Below are 17,603 nucleotides of genomic sequence, written 5' to 3' on the forward strand. Positions count from 1 at the left end.
TATGAGCCAAAACTTTAGCTAAGATCTTTACATCAACATTGAGCAAAGAAATCGGCCTATACGAGGAACACTCTGTTGGGTCTTTGCCCTTTTTTAATAGAAGAATAATAGATGCCTCATTGAAAGAGGATGGCAATTTGCCGTAATTAAACGAGTCAGATAGTACTGAAGGTAACTGAGGAGAAAGAAGAGAAGAGAATGATTTATAAAATTCTACAGGGAACCCATCAGGTCCAGGAGATTTCCCTGAGGACAGTGCAAAAATTGCAAAAGATATTTCTTCTGATGATACAGGCGCATTAAGTTTGGCTTTAAAATCAGATGGAAGTGAAGGAATATTCAGATTCTTTAAAAATTGATCAACAGAGATTTTGTCATTCAAAGATTCAGAGGAATAAAGTCGAGAATAAAAATTTTTAAATGCGTCATTAATTTCTAAATGATCCAATGTAAAGTCTCCGTTCTCCTTCCAGATCTTTGTAATATGTTGTTTGGCTTTGGAACGTCTCAGCTGATTGGCTAGGAATTTACCAGACTTATCCCCATGAATGTAAAAGCGACTCTTGCTTCCGAGAAGTTGGCGTTCGACAGGTTGAGTGGACAGAAGGTTAAATTTAGTTTGGAGTTCAACACGCTTCTTGAATAGTTCAGGGTTCTTAGTTTGGGCATATATTTGATCCAATTCTTTAATCTGGTTAATGAGGTCTAATCGATCTGCACAGGATCTTTTGAGATTTGCTGTGTAAGAGATTATTTGACCCCTCAGATATGCTTTCATGGCATCCCAGACCATCTGGGTTGACACTTCAGGTGATGTATTAAAATAAAATAAGGTGTTAAAATAAAAGGTTATCTGATCCTTAATAAATTTTTAAAAATCATCATCCGATAATAAGGTTGAATCAAACCGCCAGTGTTTATTCCTCTGAGGGAGACTAGGAAAGTTCAGAGAGAGAGTAATTGGGGCATGGTCAGAGATCAGTATACTCTGATAGTCACAAGAGTATGCAAATGGAATAAGTTGGTTATCGAGTAAGAAATAGTCAATTCTAGTGAAGGTATGGTGAACATGTGAAAAAAAAGAATAATCTCTCTCAGTAGGATGAAGGAAACGCCATATATCAGAAATACCAAAATTAGAGAGAAACAATTGGATAGCTAAGGCAGATTTAGTAGGTGATCTGGTAACAGAGGACGATCGATCCAGATTAGGATCCAACCAACAATTGAAGTCACCACCCAGTATAAGAGAGTATGAGTTTAAGTCTGGTAGTGAGGAAAAAAAGCGTTCAAAAAAGTTAACATCATCAAAGTTGGGGGCATACAGGTTTGCTAGTGCAACTTTAGTGTTATGTAGTTTACCAGAAACAATAATAAAATGGCCATTTGTATCAGATATTTTATTATGGAGTTCAAAAGGAATATTTGAGTTAATAAGAATAGAGACTCCCCTAGCCTTAGCAGCAAATGATGAATGAAAATGCTGGCCTGCCCACTTTGACAGAAGCCGGGAGTTATCAAAACAACGAATATGAGTTTCATGAAGGAAAGCAATGTCAGCTTTGAGTTGTTTAATATGTGAGAATACCTTCCTCCTTTTAACAGGGTGATTCAATCCCTTTACATTCTAGCTCACGAATTTAAGTGCACTAGCCATTATCAATTACTAATGCATAAAAGGCAGCAGGCATATAAAAAGTCGACCAATACAATTGCAGTCTGGGAGCAGAAATGTAAACATAGATTCGTAAGATCAAAACATAAACATGTCCTGAGTAATAAAGAAAAACAATAAATACAGTGAATGATGTTGGAACTGGAAAACCCACCCCACCCACACAACCCAAAACTAGACGGCTACCAAAAGATACATAAAAGTTTAGAAACTCCTCTAATCATTTGGCCTTGATGAAGGTAAATAATCTATAATCTACTTTAAGAATGGATTTTGGTCTAAATGACCCGCATTCCATTTTTTCCTTGCCTTCTTTCGGTATAGCTGAGATTATAGCTTCCTTCCAAATGGGTGGCATTTGTACCTTTTTCAGAGCCCAGTTCAGTGTGAGGAGTAAAACAGGAATTAACTTAATTTTAAATTCTTTGTACCACTCTGCCGTATACCCATCTGATCCTGGTGACTTGCTTAATTTAAGCCTACTAATTGCAGCTCTTAATTCAACTTCAGTTATGTCAGCAGTCATCGTTTCTTTCCAGAGAATTCAGGAAGGTGTCAATTTGGGTTATGGAACTTTGGAATATATAGTTTTGTAAAACACTTCAAAAGCTTCTTGTATTTCACTTAGCTTATTTTTTTTTATAATTTTCTTTCTTGGGTCCCTAATTTCTATGAATTGTATTTTCTGCTATCTTTTTTTTTCAGTTTCCATGCCAGAATTTTCATAGATTTTGATCCACTTTCATAATGTCTCTGTTTCAGAAACATTAAATTTTCCCCAATTTCTTGCTTGTATATGACAAACAACATTGGACCCAGTACAGATCCCTGAGGCACACCACTAGTCACCGGCCTCCAACCTGACAAACAGTTATCCACCACTACTCACCAGCATCTCCCATCCAACCACTGTTGAATTTTGAAATGGGAGATAAAGAGGGCATATATGTTCTGGTAAGGGGGAATATAGATGGAAATTCAATTACTCTATTGAATATATACGCACCCCAGGGAAGTGATATTGGTTTCTTTCAGAAAATTACTGATATTATAGTAGCGGAAACAGGTCTCCTGATAAGTCTCCTGGGGGAGACTTAAATTTACAATTACAACCAAACTTAGACTCTTCCAATAGAAAAACCTATGAAACAAACAAAATCTTTACATAAGAAAGTTAATACACTTTTTGAGGATGTTGGTTTAATTGATATATGGAGGGACCTTTTCTCGACAGAAGGGATTACACTCATTATTCTGCTCCACATTCTGTAATTACAAGAATAGACTATTTCATAACATTTGGAAAAGACAAAGACAAAATAAACAACTGTGGAATTGAGACAATAGATGTAAGTGACCATGGCCCTATATATTTATCTGTTGAATTTGACCTACAACCGAAGAATACTATTTGGAAACTTTATTGAAGTCTACTCAATGATCCGTACTTTAAGGAACAAATTTAAAAGGAAATTGGTCACTACTTAGAATTTAATGATAATGGAGAGGTTTCACCTCCCATTTTATGGGATACTCTGAAGGCTGTATTAAGAGGGAAAACTATAGCGATAAGAACCTCAACTCGAGGACCAGAGCTATCTTTATCCATGATCAAGTTGAAACTTGGTCGTGAAACACCAAAGTGTTCCCCTACACATACTTCCGTCACCTGTCCTAACTCATTTCCTAATAGGAGATCTAATATTGCATCCTCCCTGGTTGGTACATCTATATATTGATTTAGAAAACTTTCCTGAACACACTTCACAAACTCTAACCCATCTAGACCTTTAACAGTCCCAATCAATAAATGAAAAATTAAAATCCCTTATTACCACAACTTTATGTTTCCTGCAGTTGTCTATCTCTCTGCAGATTTGCTCCTCCAATTCTCACTGACTGTTGGGTGGTCTATAATACAACTCTATTAATGTGGTCATGTGGCGACCCACTTCCTAGCGCACTCGAACCGGCTCACAAATAGCCAGAGCGCCGGCATAAAGGCCATTCCCAAAAGGGCGCCGTCTGCTTCACCAACAAGGGGTAAAGCCCGCGCGCAGACTGTGAGTACATGCCCCCCACAGCATCCGGGCCCGGGGAGGGCGGGATCAGGAAGGCTTTAAAGCGAGGCCGCGAAGTTCGAATAAAATCTCGTTTGTAATTGCAGTTCATCGACAACGTGTTGTTATTTTAGTGCTGCAAGTAGCACACCGCTACAATTGGTAACCTCGACGGTCCAAATGATATTTGGGCCGAAGATGACCAACGCCGCATCTGTTCATGCGGTTTCGTTGAAACTGCCAAGCTTCTGGACGCTGCGACCTCATCTATGGTTCCAGCAGGCAGAAGCCCAATTCCACGTTTGGCTGATAACCTCAGAAGACACCCGTTACTACTACGTGGTGAGCTCCCTCGACCAGGACACAGTGGCCCAGGTTGAGGAGTTCATACAGTCTCCCCCAGCGGATGGCAAATACACAGAATTCAAAGCCCTGCTCATTAGGACTTTTGGACTGTCACAGCGCAAGCGGGCTGCGCGCTTACTGCACCTGGATGGTTTGAGGGACAGGCCACCGTCGGCTTTGATAAACGAGATGCTGTCCCTGGCCAGTGGACACAAGCCCTGCCTCATGTTTGAGCAGGCGTTCCTGGAGCAGCTGCCCGAGGACATACGCCTGCTGCTGTCCAACGCGGATTTCAGTGACCCCAGGAAGGTGGCAGCCTGGGCGGACTTGCTGTGGAAAGCCAAGAAGGAGAGTGGGGCATCCGTCGCACAGATCACCAGGCCACGCTCCCGGCAGCAAACCAGACCAGGCCCGGCCACAGAGCCTGCTAACCCCAGAGGCAGGGGTGGGGAGCCCAACGAACGATGGTGCTCAGAAGCCCACCCTGCAAGTTCCCGGGAAACACCAGGGCCAGCCGCCGCTGATGGCTACGGCGGCTGGCCATTGGGATAGCCTCCTGTATGTCTGGGACAAGCAGTCGGGACACCGTTTTTCGGACGGCACCGGAGCTGAGATCAGCATCTTACCTCTGACGAGTTACGAGCGGATTTTTTGCGAGCTCACAGCCTACTGGTCGACCTGCCCAGGAAGAGACTGGTCCACGCCGAGACCTTTCAGACGTTCTCCCTGGGTGAAGCCCAGTTTCCAGCCCCTCACCTGGACTCCCATCACGCTGTCCGACAACGACTTCACCAGAGTCCTGGCAGATTTCCCATCGGTTCTGGCACCGCAGTTCACAGCAGCAATTCCCAGACACGGCGTACAGCACCACATCTCGACCCAGGGACCACCCCTCCACGCCCGCGCTCGGCGGCTTCCCCCGGACAAGCTCCGACTGGCGAAGGAGGAGTTCAAGAGGATGGAGGAATTGGGGATCATACGGTGGTCCGACAGCCCATGGGCCTCCCCCCTGCACATGGTGCCCAAAGCGACGGGGGGCTAGAGACCGTGCGGCGACTACCGCAGGCTGAACGAGGCTACAACACTGGACTGCTACCCTGTGCCGCTTTGCAGCAAACCTGCACGGCGCACGGATCTTCTCCAAGGTAGACCTCGTCCGGGGGTACCATCAAATCCCGATGCATCCGGACGACGTCCCCAAAACAGCACTCATCACCCCGTTCGGCCTTTTCGAGTTCCTCTGCATGCCGTTCGGCCTGAAGAATGCCGCACAGACGTTTCAGCGGTTAATGGACGCGGTGGGACGAGACCTGGACTTTGCTTTCATCTATTTGGACGACATCCTCATAGCCAGCAGCAGTCGTCAGGAGCATCTGTCCCACCTCCGTCAACTCTGCGCCCGACTGAGTGAATACAGCCTAACAATCAACCCGGCCAAATGCCAGTTCAGGCTCGACACCTTTGACTTCCTGAGCCACAGGATTACTAAAGACGGGACAACCCCTCTGCCCGCCAAGGTAGACGCGGTCCGCCATTTTCCCCGACCCACCACGATCAAAGGCCTGCAGGAATTCGTGGGTATGGTGAATTTCTACCGCCGCTTCCTCCCTTCAGCTGCCCGAATCATGAGCCCCCTGTTCGCCTTGATGTCGAGTCCGAGCAAGGACATTACCTGGGACGAGGAGTCTGCCACCACTTTCATTAAATCGAAGGAAGCCTTGGCAAACGCCATGATGCTAGTGCACCCCAGAATAGACGTCCCTACCGCCCTCACAGTGGACGCATCTAACACGGCAGTCGGTGGGGTGCTGGAACAACTCATCGAGGGTCGCTGGCAACCCCTAGCGTTTTTCAGCAAACACCTGCGGCCACCCGAGCTCAAATACAGTGCTTTCGACCGGGAACTGTTGGTGCTATACCTGGCAATCCGGCATTTCAGGTACTTCCTAGAAGGTCGGCCCTTCACCGCGTTCACGGACCACAAGCCGCTTACCTTTACGTTCATGAAGGTGTCTGACCCCTGGTCGTCCCGCCAGCAACGCCATCTGTCCTACATCTCTGAATACACGACGGATGTCTGGCATGTCTCGGGTAAGGACAATGTCATGGCGGATGCGCTCTCTCGCCCTACCGTTCATGCCCTTTCCCAAGGGGTAGACTTTGAGGCACTGGCAGAGGTGCAGCAGGCAGACGAGGAGATCCCTAGTTACAGAACTGCAGTCTCTGGTTTGCAGCTCCAGGACCTCCCCGTGGGCCCGGGTGAAAGGACCCTACTCTGTGACGTCGCCACCGGCCAGCCCCGTCCAGTCGTCCCGACAGCCTGGCGGCGCCGTGTTTTCGACTCCATTCATAACTTAGCGCACCCCTCCATCAGGACAACTGTCCGGATGGTCTCCAGCAGGTTCGTTTGCCACGGACTCTGCAAGCAGGTCAGTGACTGGGCCAAAACGTGCATGCACTGCCAAACAGCCAAGGTGCAGCGGCACACCAAAGCTCTGCCGCAGCAGTTCCATCCCACCCACCGGCGTTTCAACCACATTCATGTGGATATCGTGGGCCCCCTGCCAGCACGGCACATCCTCACTATCGTGGACTGGTTCACAAGATGGCCAGAGGTGATCCTGCTCACCGACATCACCTCCGAATCTTACCTGGGTGTCCCGCTTTGGGGTACCGGCCCACGTTACCTCTGACAGAGGTGCCCAGTTCACCTCCAGCCTGTGGTCAGCTATGGCCAGCCTTTTGGGGACACAACTGCACCACACCACTGCCTACCACCCACAGTCCGTCACCTAAAGTCAGTTCTCATGGCCCGCCTGCGAGGAGCTAACTGGGTGGACGAGCTTCCCTGGGTCCTACACGGAATCTGCATGGCACCCAAAGACGATCTGCACGCCTCGTTGGCCGAGTTGGTGTACAGCGCACCCCTGGTCATCCCCGGGGAGTTCATACCAGCCCCAAGGGGGCAAGAGGAAGAACCTGCACCAGTCCTGGACAGACTACACGAGAGGCTCGGTCACGTGGCCCCCGTACCCACTTCACAGCATGGGCGGCACCCGACCTGCGTACCCAAAGACCTACAGAACTGTAAGTTTGTGTTTGTACGAAGGGGCGGGCATCGGCCACCGCTGCAACGGCCCTACGAGGGGCCATTTACGGTGCTCCGGAACAACGGGTCCACGTTCGTGCTGGACGTTGGGGGGAGAGAGGAGGTTTTCACGGTGGACCGACTCAAACCAGCCCATGTGGACCTGGCGCAACTGGTCAAGTTTCCGGCACCTCGGCACAGGGGCCGACCTCCCAAACAGGGTCCGGCCCAGACTGTGGACACTGTGGGGTGGGGGGGGGGTTATGTGGCGACCCACTTCCTAGTGCACTGGAACTGGCTCACAAATAGCCAACACGCCGGCATAAAGTCCAGTCCCAAAAGAGCGCCAAGTCTGCTTCACCAACAAGGGGAAAAGCCCGTGCGGGACTGTGAGTACATGCCCCCTACAGCATCCGCGCCCGGGGAGGGCGGGGTCAGAAAGGCTTTAAAGTGAGGCCGCTAAGTTCGAATAAAATCTCTTGTAACCGCAGTTCGACTACGTGTCGTTATTTCAGCGCTGCGTGTAGCACACAGCTACAGTCATACCTTTCCTGTTTCTCAGATCCACCCATATGGTGTTGGTAGACAAGCACTCTGATCTGTCCTGCTGAAGCGCTGCTGTAACATTTTCCCTGACTAGCAAAGCCACCCCCCCCCCCCCCGCACCCTTCATCCCTCTGCCTCTATCAGATCTGAAACGTCGGAACCCTGGAACATTGAGCTGCCAGTCCGGCCCCTCCTGTAGCCAAGTTTCAGTGATGGCTATGATGTCATAATTCCACGTGTCAATCCAGGCCCTCAGCTCATCTGCCTTTTCCTCGCATTGAAATATACACGCCTCAGAAGATTATTACCACCACACACAAACCTTCTATTTCTCACTTTGCATGAACTTTTAACATCATTTATTTACACCCCCACTCCACTATCTACTCTACTAAATGCAGGTTTTGAGGAAAATTGCAAATTGTATTGATTTTGCTTAATATTTATTACCCAGTTTTTATATTAAGGGCTTGTTTCTGCACTGTAGTGCTATACGGCTGTAAATTATTGGGGTGCATGTTTTTAGGAAAACAAAAGAAAAATTTGTGGGATTGCATTTATGATTTTATGGAAAATGGCAAACTCTCTTTATTTTACTATCATGAACATTGCATCATTATTTTGCTCAATTGTTATATATTCTTATTGTAATTTATAGTAAATTTTATTTATTGCCAAAGCAAAGCAACAAATTACATAACACACAGTGTGTCAGTGGTAATAAACTTGATTCAGATTCTGGTTCTTTCCTTATTATTTGCTGTATTTTTGAATTTGTAACTAAACAGGGTTGACAAATACATTTAAAATGTGCATAAAATATACAGAACAGAGAAAAAAAAAACAATGGCTAGTTTAACATCTTATGTAGCCTTTCCCTGCCATGCATAGTGTAATCCTATTAGCACAAATTTCCCTTCCCCCTTCCCTTCGGTTTCTTCTCTTTCCTCCTCGCTTCCCTCCCTCCTCCCCTCCTCCCGCCCGGTTTGTTTAGGTTTCCCTTAAATATATATTTCTGTTATCTGTCACAGCCACTCCCTGTGGCAACAAGTTCCTGAACTCTGAGATGTAAGTTACAAAAGGAAACATATATCACTGATTAAAACGGTATTCCTAAAATGTCTAATGAAAACTTGTTTTTTCTTTCAGAACTCAGTAACACGGAGTGCTCCCCTAAACAGTGACACACAGAATCGGATGGGTGCTCGATTCTTAACTACATATGACAAGAGATTTGTCATTAAAACTATAACTAGCGAAGATGTAGCAGAGATGCATAATATTTTAAAAAAGTACCATCAGGTATGCAAGCAAAGATTGATTTCCTTAAGGGCTGTGATCATGTATATCTGGTAGAAACAAGTGGGCGGAGTGTCCAGGTTTTCGAGCAAGTGATTAATAGGGAAAATTGATTGGTACACACGTACATACAAACACACACACACACACACACACACAAACACACAGATATATACATACACGCACACAAATAGACACAACATATACATACATGCATACACAGACACATGTAAACACATGCTTTGAGGAACAAGCATGTACACACATATACAGACAATTAAATTCACACGGACACACGGGGACACAAACACACATATAAGCATACAGGTACAGACACAGACACACAAAGACAGACAGATACACACAAACAGGCATGTGCACACATACACACGCACACACACAATCATTCAGACAGACAGGATTACACACAGGCACAGGCACGCATACATGGGGACAAACACGCACACACACTCACAATACCACAGGCATACACATATAAAAACATACCCACACTCACAGGCACAAACACACATGTACAGACACACACACATATACACAAACAAATGCACACAGAATTCGCGCACAGAGGCACAAACATACAAATAATCAGACATGTGCACATGCACATTTACAAATACAGTCCCAGATACACATATATTCATAGACACACACAGAATACCTATACTCAGACACAAACACACAAAGCAAAGACACACATGCACACACACAGCCCCAGTAAAAATGCAGACAGACACACACTCAGATGTAGACAGGAATACACACATGCATACACATACACAGGGAAGCACACTCCCAAAGGCAGCTGATGCCTGTTTAATGCAGCTCTGGATGTCGTTGTCAATGCCACTATCCTCAGAGAGAATGCTCCCCAGGTATTTGAAAAATATTAACAGCTTTTCGTCACCAGCAGTGAAGGCAGGTAGGGTGGGTGGGACACTGGTACTCCATTGACAAACCACTTCCGTCTTGGTGGTATTGACGGTCAGCCCCATCCTGCTGTATGCTCTCACCGGCACAGCAAGGACAGTCTGAAGATACTCTGGAGTGTGGATCCTCCTGATGTTAAAGAGGTTGCCATCTAATCTGACATCCACTGCCACACTGCTGCTGTCCTCAGTCTCGTTGTGACACACAACAGGAAGATGTCAAAGAGCTCTGGCGCCAGCACACACCCCTGCCTCACCCCTGTGTGTACAAGGAAAGGCTCAGACTCTTGTCCCATAAAAAGTCTCTTTGCACAGTGTCAAATGCTTTGGAGAGGTCGACAAAGGTCATCATCAGGTCCTGATGTTGCTCCCGGCACTTTTCCAGAAGCTGCCGGGCTGTGAAGATCATGTCGATCGTGCTCCTGTTCTTCCTAAACCCACACTGCGTGTCAGGCAGCATTGACTCGGTGATGTTTGACCACAACATCTGCAGTGTACTTTGTATTGACTTGGTACAGGAGTCAGGACCCTTCCAGCAACAGAAAGGAGTGATATGCCCCTACTATTGCCGCAGGGTGACCTTGTCACCCTTGTTCTTATAAATTATAACAATGTTTGCATTTCTCCATTGCTGTGGGATGTTCTTGTCAGTCCAGGCCTTGGTACCCTCCATTTTTCAGTAACTCAGAAGGGATATTGTCAGTGCCAGGGGAATTGTTTTTATTAAGGGAATGGACAGCTGATAGAACCTCCTGGAAGGTTGATGGTAGACTGAGGTTTGGATAGGAGGAAGTTCAGGCAGTTCATCGAGGATGGTGGGATCTGCATCAAAGTCCTGATTAAGCCGGGTGTTAAAATGCTCAGCCGACCTCAGCAGAATGATATTCTGATTCTTCAGAAGTGTTTGACCATCTGCTGTTTTCAGGAGAGTAACACATCCATTTATTAGACCATAGATGGTTTGACAGCATTGTAAAAATTATACATGTCATTGTTATCGGCAAAGGACTGGATTTCATGCCTTTTCAGTCCACCACTCGTTTTATATTGCCTTGATGCTGGTGGATGATGGTTATCTAAAGTTGCCCGGTGTGCTTTGTGCATGTCCTTAAGCAAGTTGTGGATGGTATCTGAGTTATCGTCAAACCAGTCTTGATGCTTCTTGCTCGGTGGATTGGGCTGCTGCTTCATAGAGCGCAGAGCTGATATAGGTCCACTGTTGTTCCATGGTATTTTCTGAGTTCAGACAAGGTTCCAGCTCCCTTAGTTTCTCAGCTGGGACGTGTCGAAACTCACTTCTTGCTCTGTGTTTCTCAGGCGGTTGCAATTTAGCAGCTTTTCATTGGGCTTTTGCAGCTGCATGGGGGTGGGGGGGGCACACTTTCATGTGGAGCTTGGCCAGAATCATCATCAGGGAATTAAATGCAGCATCTCCAAGTTTGCGGATGACACGAAGCTAGGTGGCGGTGTTAGCTGTGAGGAAGATGCTAACAGGATGCAGGGTGACATGGACAGGTTAGGTGAGTGGGCAAATTCATGGCAGATGTAATTTAATGTGGATAAATGTGAGGTTATCCACTTTGGTTGCAATAACAGGAAAACAGATTATTATCTGAACGGTAGCCGATTAGGAAAAGGGGAGGTGCAACGAGACCTTGGTGTCATTGTACACCAGTCATTGAAGGTGGGCATGCAGGTACAGCAGGCGGTGAAAAAAGCAAATGGTATGTTGGCATTCAAAGCAAAAGGATTTGAATACAGGAGCAGGGAGGTTCAAGGCAGTTGTACAAGGCCTTGGTGAGACCGCACCTGGAATATTGTGTGCAGTTTTGGTCCCCTAATCTGAGGAAAGACATTCTTGGCATAGAGGGAATACAGAGAAGGTTCACTAGATTGATTTCTGGGATGGCAGGACTTTCATATGAAGAAAGACTGGATCGACTAGGCTTATACTCACTGGAATTTAGAAGATTGAGGAGGGATCTTATCGAAACGTATAAAATTCCAAAGGGATTGGACAGGCTAGATACAGGAAGATTATTTCCGATGTTGCGGAGAGTCCAGAACGAGGGGTCACAGTTTAAGGATAAAGGGGAAGCCTTTTAGGACCGAGATGAGGAAAAACTTCTTCACACAGAGAGTGGTGAATCTGTGGAATTCTCTGCCACAGGAAACAATTGAGGCCAGTTCATTGGCTATATTTAAGAAGAAGTTAGATATGGCCCTTGTGGCTAAAGGGATCGGGGGTTATGGAGAGAAAGCAGGTACAGGGTTCTGAGTTGGATGATCAGCCATGATCATACTGAATGGTGGTGCAGGTTCGAAGGGCAGAAAGGCCTACTCCTGCACCTACTTTTTTATGTTTCTATACGCCAATGTTTAGAGCGAGGGTGCATCCACGAGGTCTTATATTTTCCCTTCTGCTGGAAGATGTTGTTGGTTATGGTAAGGTTATGCTCAGAGCAAAGAGTAAGCACCCTCATGCCATTTGCATTGACCTTGCCAATACCATGCCTACCTAGCACTCCACTCCATATCCTGTTGTTCTGTCCCACCCTGGCGTTGAAGTCCCCAAGCAAAAGGATCTTATCATTCATTGGGGATCCGGCAAAGAGCTTCATCCAATGTCTGATAAAAGCATTCCTTGGCCTCATTCTCAGATGGCAAAGTTGGTGCATAGACACTGAGAAGTGTGGCATAATGTTTCTTTGCCGGGGGATACGGAGGGTCATTAGTCTTTCACTAATGCCAACAGGTGTTTCTGTGAGACTTGGTAGAAAGGTGTTCTTGATGGCCAGTCCTACTCCATGGAGATGTTGTCCACCTGGGGGGAAACCTTTCCAGAAGAAGGTGTAACCCATCCCTTCCTCTGCTAAAGAGCCTTCATCCAGGAGCCTGGTCTCACTCAGGGCAGCAATGTCGATGTTGTAGCGCCTCAGCACAGATCAAGGGTATTCTCTGGTGAGGTCTGTCAGAGATGCCATATGAGCCCAGGAGAGTCCTTACATTCCATGTTGCCAGTTTTAAGTTGTATTGTTTCTTATTTCGATCACAGTAGTGGAATAGCCCGATAGGCGCGGTAACCTATCCAGGTGAGTGATTGAATGGGCGATTTTTAGGCCACCTTTTCTAGGCCCTTCCCCAATTGGGGTGAGCAGTGCGGTCCATACATAGGGCTGCTCAGTCGCACAGGGGTCTGCCGAAAACAGCTGCCACTCAGTCCCAACTGCTGGCGACCAAATACCCTGTGCTGCTACAGTGCAGGGTTCTGACTAGGAGCTCCCAGTCCATTTGTACCTGCTCCCGTTGCCAGATGCCCCATCGCCGTCAGACTTCAACCAAATGTAAGGTCCAGGTATTGCTCCGTGGTCAGAGGTGGAGACCTGCGCATGGAAAATATTAAAGTGCCATGGGGGTGTGCCATCCCCAGTAGCACTATCTTCACCATGGTGACTTAAATTCCGGTGGCAAGATTGAACCCAGGATAACTGGTCCCACATCTTGGCTGCAGGAGGCTGCCGGGTCCTTGATCTGTTAAGGCCTATTGCGTACTACCAGCACATTGCTTTTCTGTCAGGGTGTGCTCCCTTAGCCTTGTCTCAACAGACTTGCCACAAGGCAGTGGGGCTATTTATCCATAGCTGGGACAGTGGTTGACTGGTGCCAGGGCGTGTCCACACAGTGGTGGGCCTGCACGCCACATCTCTGGGGCCCACTGCTGCTCTGAGATCCATGTAGTTTAGCCTGGGACTAAGATATGCAGTTTCTGCGTGTGGAAAGGCAAGAGAATGGGGTTGAGAGGGATAATGAATCACCATAATGGAATGGCAGAGCAGGGTTAATGGGCTAAATGGTCAAATTCTGCTATGTTATGGTCTTATCGAGTCAAGCAAATTTTATCTAAGTGAACTCTATTTCTTAATTATCTTTTGCTTTTCCTTTGCAGTATATTGTGGAGTGCCATGGTAATACACTTCTTCCCCAGTTCCTGGGCATGTACCGGTTAACAGTGGATGGAGTGGAGACGTACATGACCGTAACAAGAAATGTATTTAGTCACAGACTTACCGTCCACAGGAAATATGACCTGAAGGTATTGCTCAGACACAACATGTCACCTTCACTAGAATGTATGTCTCTTTCAAAACTGTGTGAAACATAATGATTTCAATGTCAACAAAGGGACTGCACAATGCAAAATAATTGGTCCATGTAATTTCATATATAAAGATCTGTTTGAATCTGAATTTCAGGAGAAAATAGCTAAAATAAGATTCTGTGGGTAGACAGAAATATGCTTTATCTTGGGAAGTTGTGAAGGACACCATGCTGTGATTCAGTGAGACTGTGCAAGAGGGAAGGTATCTGATGCATTGATGGAAAATATTTATTTCGAGGTAAAGTGCAGAACAGGGCCAATGAGCTGCACTGCACAGCAACCCATGGCTTTAACACAATTTACAATGAGTAATTAACCTACTAACTCATACATCTTTGGACTGGAAGGAAACCAGAACAACCAGATGAAATCCACACAATCACATGGGGGGGGGATATATAAAATCCTTAGAGAGGATGCCACAACTGAACTCCGAACTCAGATGCCCCAACTTTATTAATGTCACACTAACTATTATGTCACCATGGTGCTCCAAGTAGGCTGTCATCCAGTGTAAAATACAAAGACATACAGCTACAAAAGATCACCATAATAAGGCTGTAAAGACCTTTAAAATCTAGAACAATTCCTCAGTTTATTGGTGTGTTGAAAAAACTTAGAAGCGACGTGGGAGAAACAGTATGAGGAGAGTTTCCATAAAAAGGGGATAGAGGAGAAGAGGTAAAGCTTAGAGCTTCGGTAAAAACTGAAGCAATGTACTTGTTCTTATTGTGTTATTTGCTCATCGGTGTATTTTTATAGAGTAAATTTTCCATGGTGTACCAATTTGTTGGTAAATAATTTAATAAATTGCTTACTGTTATTTAATACAGTAAGCCCTCCTTATCCACAAGTTCCACATGCATGAATACAACCAACCGCTGATTGGGAAAACCTGGAAGTGCTCTTCCAACACTTGTTCGAGCATTGTTCACCTTGCATCTCATTCATTCGCTACTTTGTTTCTGTGAAAAAATGGCTCCTAAAAAGCAATTACATGGTAAAAGCAATTTCTTAAAGGCTAAGAGCAAATGCTATCACTCACTGAGAAAGTAGAAATATTAGATATTTTGAAAAGTGGCACGTCTCATTCTGAAGTGAGCCTTAAGGTCGGTAAGAACGAATCAAAGCTGAAATTCATGTAAACATTAGTGGTGCCCCTACAATGGCAAAAATGGTCTCTCTGGTTCATGATAAAGTCCTTGCGAAGACTGAGAAAGCATTAAGTGTGGCTAATGGACATGTCACAGAAGCATATCCCTGTCAATGGCCAAATTATACGTGGAAAAGCTCTTAGCATCTACGAGTACTACTGTGACAGGGTTGATGAGAGCGAGAGAAAAGAACTTAAGGCTAGTAAGGGATGGCTGGGTGTCTGTGTAAAGTGCTACAGCCTCAAGAATATAAAGATCACGGGAGAGTCAGCATCCCAGAGCAGCGTTCCCAGAGGAGCTGCAATTCTGAAGTCTCGATGTTCAATGCTTGAATATACTCAGCCCTCAACCTCCACAGATCCTGACTTTATTATTATTGAGCCTCCTCCAAAGCGTCCTTATTCCCTAAACAATACAGTGTAACAACTACTGTACAGGTATTACAAGTTTTTCTCATCGTTTGATCATTGTTTGCCTTGCATGTCGTTTGTTCGCTGCTTGTGTTGTGAGCGAGAGGAACATGTACAGTTTTTTTTGTCATTATTCCCTAAACAATACAGTATAACAACTATTTACACAGAATTTCTATTGTATTAGGTATTATAAGTAATCTGGAGATGATTGAAAGGATACAGGAGGATGTGTGTAGGTTGTATGTAAATACTACACCACTTTATATAAGGGACTTGAGTATCTGCATTTTTTGGTATCTGGGGGGGGTCATGGAACTAGTCCCTTGCAGATAAGGAGGGCTGACTGTATGTGATATAGATTTAAGTACTGTTCCAGCAGGGATGAGAAACAAATGTAGGGAAGATCTAGGTGTGAATTACTGCTGTGTTGTGGAACAGATATATAGATATATGTATGATTGTCAGAAGCTATTGATGCACATGTCATTGGGAGCATTTAATACTGTTACAAATGTGCCACAACTCTGAGGGGCTGAAGGGTACAAAGTCGCCCCCTCCTTTTTGAAAACCGCAAGATCGCTATTAATTCGGGTCTGGGACCCAGGAAATGAGAGAGATCCACAAGGTTTGGAATGTGTCCTGGCCTCAGCAAGACAAAGCCCCGGATAACGGCCATTGTCTCTTGGAGACGGAATTGTGTATTGAGTACTGTACTATTCATTGAAACCCCGCAGGGGACAACCAGAGTGGTCTGGTTGAGGGATTGCATCATCCCAAACTGATTGACATCTGAGACCCCGTGAGTAAGGATAAAAGAGGGGTCTGGGGGACAACCCCTTTAGACACACCAGGAGAAACGCTGGAAATCCCGTGACAGCATTTTATAGCAAACGCCGGTGGGGGCTCGTGTGTGTCCTCCCTTGCCAGGGTGGCGGGCTCATCACGGAAGAACGGCTTTAGCTAAAGGAGAGGCCACAAGTGAACGGCCACACTAACGAGACTCCGACTGATCGAAATCGTAGAAGGAATTGGCAAGTTTCTCAAAATCTTTCTCTCTCTCCAACCAAAGGCTGCAGCCTACATGAATTGAGTGACTTTTATATTTCCATTGGACAATACATTATCCCCTAGACAACGATAGAGCGTATTTCTTATTGATTATTATTATACCCGCGCTTTTAGATTTAGTATTGACGACGTATGTTATCTGTATGTTTGCATCGATATTATTTTTGTGTATTTTTATCAATAAATACTGTTAAAAATAGTACCATCAGACTTCAACGGACCTCTCTATCTTTGCTGGTAAGTGATCCAGTTACGGGGTTCGTAACAATAGGTAGTGAGAGCTTGGCCCCACTGCCACCTAGGTTATAACAACCTTAAAGAACCTTACACCATCTATCAAAGTATAATCTGCAAACTATAATCTTAGTGGATGCTGATTGATTATTTGTAATAGTCATCAAATTTAAAGTTCAAAGTAAATGTATTGTTAAAGTACTTACATGTCACTATATTCGACCCTGAGATTCATTTTCTTACAGGCATTCACAATCTTTGCAAATACAAAAAAAAGTGACAATAAATAAATAAAGAAAGAGTGATTGATTAATTAATTTGTATTTGATATAATTGGGCACTGCAGCTCAAAAAACAGCTCATGCCGAACTGTTATTTTGCATAGCTCTCCATTCCACTCCCAGCCATGTACTTATCTAAACTTCTCTTTAATCAAACCTACATCTACTGTTTTTGCAGGCAGCTCCCCTTCAGGTTCCCCATAAACATTTTACTTATAATCTTCAATTAGTATTTTTATGCTGGAAAACTATTGCTATAAATCATAGTATAAGTATTATGAATATGTGAAGCCTGAAAAATAAAATGCAGGAACTCCGGGGAGAATCTCTGCAT

The 17,603-nt window shown here is 45.3% G+C and overlaps 1 protein-coding gene across 7 annotated transcripts in view; it reads left to right on the plus strand.

Annotated features, from left to right (window-relative positions):
• The window catches only part of LOC132386001 (phosphatidylinositol 5-phosphate 4-kinase type-2 beta-like), a 189,091-nt gene that overhangs the window by 87,049 nt on the left and 84,439 nt on the right, over positions 1 to 17,603 (plus strand). For 6 of the 7 annotated variants that reach the window (XR_009509389.1, XM_059958237.1, XM_059958239.1 and 3 more), the window contains exons 4-5: positions 8,864 to 9,016; positions 13,907 to 14,053. Coding sequence is in view for 6 of the 7 variants with exons in the window: in XM_059958237.1 (XP_059814220.1) it covers positions 8,864 to 9,016; positions 13,907 to 14,053 (300 nt within the window). In the remaining variant the exon portion in view is untranslated. Of the gene's footprint in view, positions 1 to 8,768; positions 8,783 to 8,863; positions 9,017 to 13,906; positions 14,054 to 17,603 lie in introns of those variants that run through there. The other variant, XM_059958243.1, reaches the window with a different exon arrangement.

This window comes from Hypanus sabinus, assembly GCF_030144855.1.
Source record: "Hypanus sabinus isolate sHypSab1 chromosome Y unlocalized genomic scaffold, sHypSab1.hap1 SUPER_Y_unloc_1, whole genome shotgun sequence".
Lineage (NCBI taxonomy): Eukaryota > Metazoa > Chordata > Chondrichthyes > Myliobatiformes > Dasyatidae > Hypanus > Hypanus sabinus.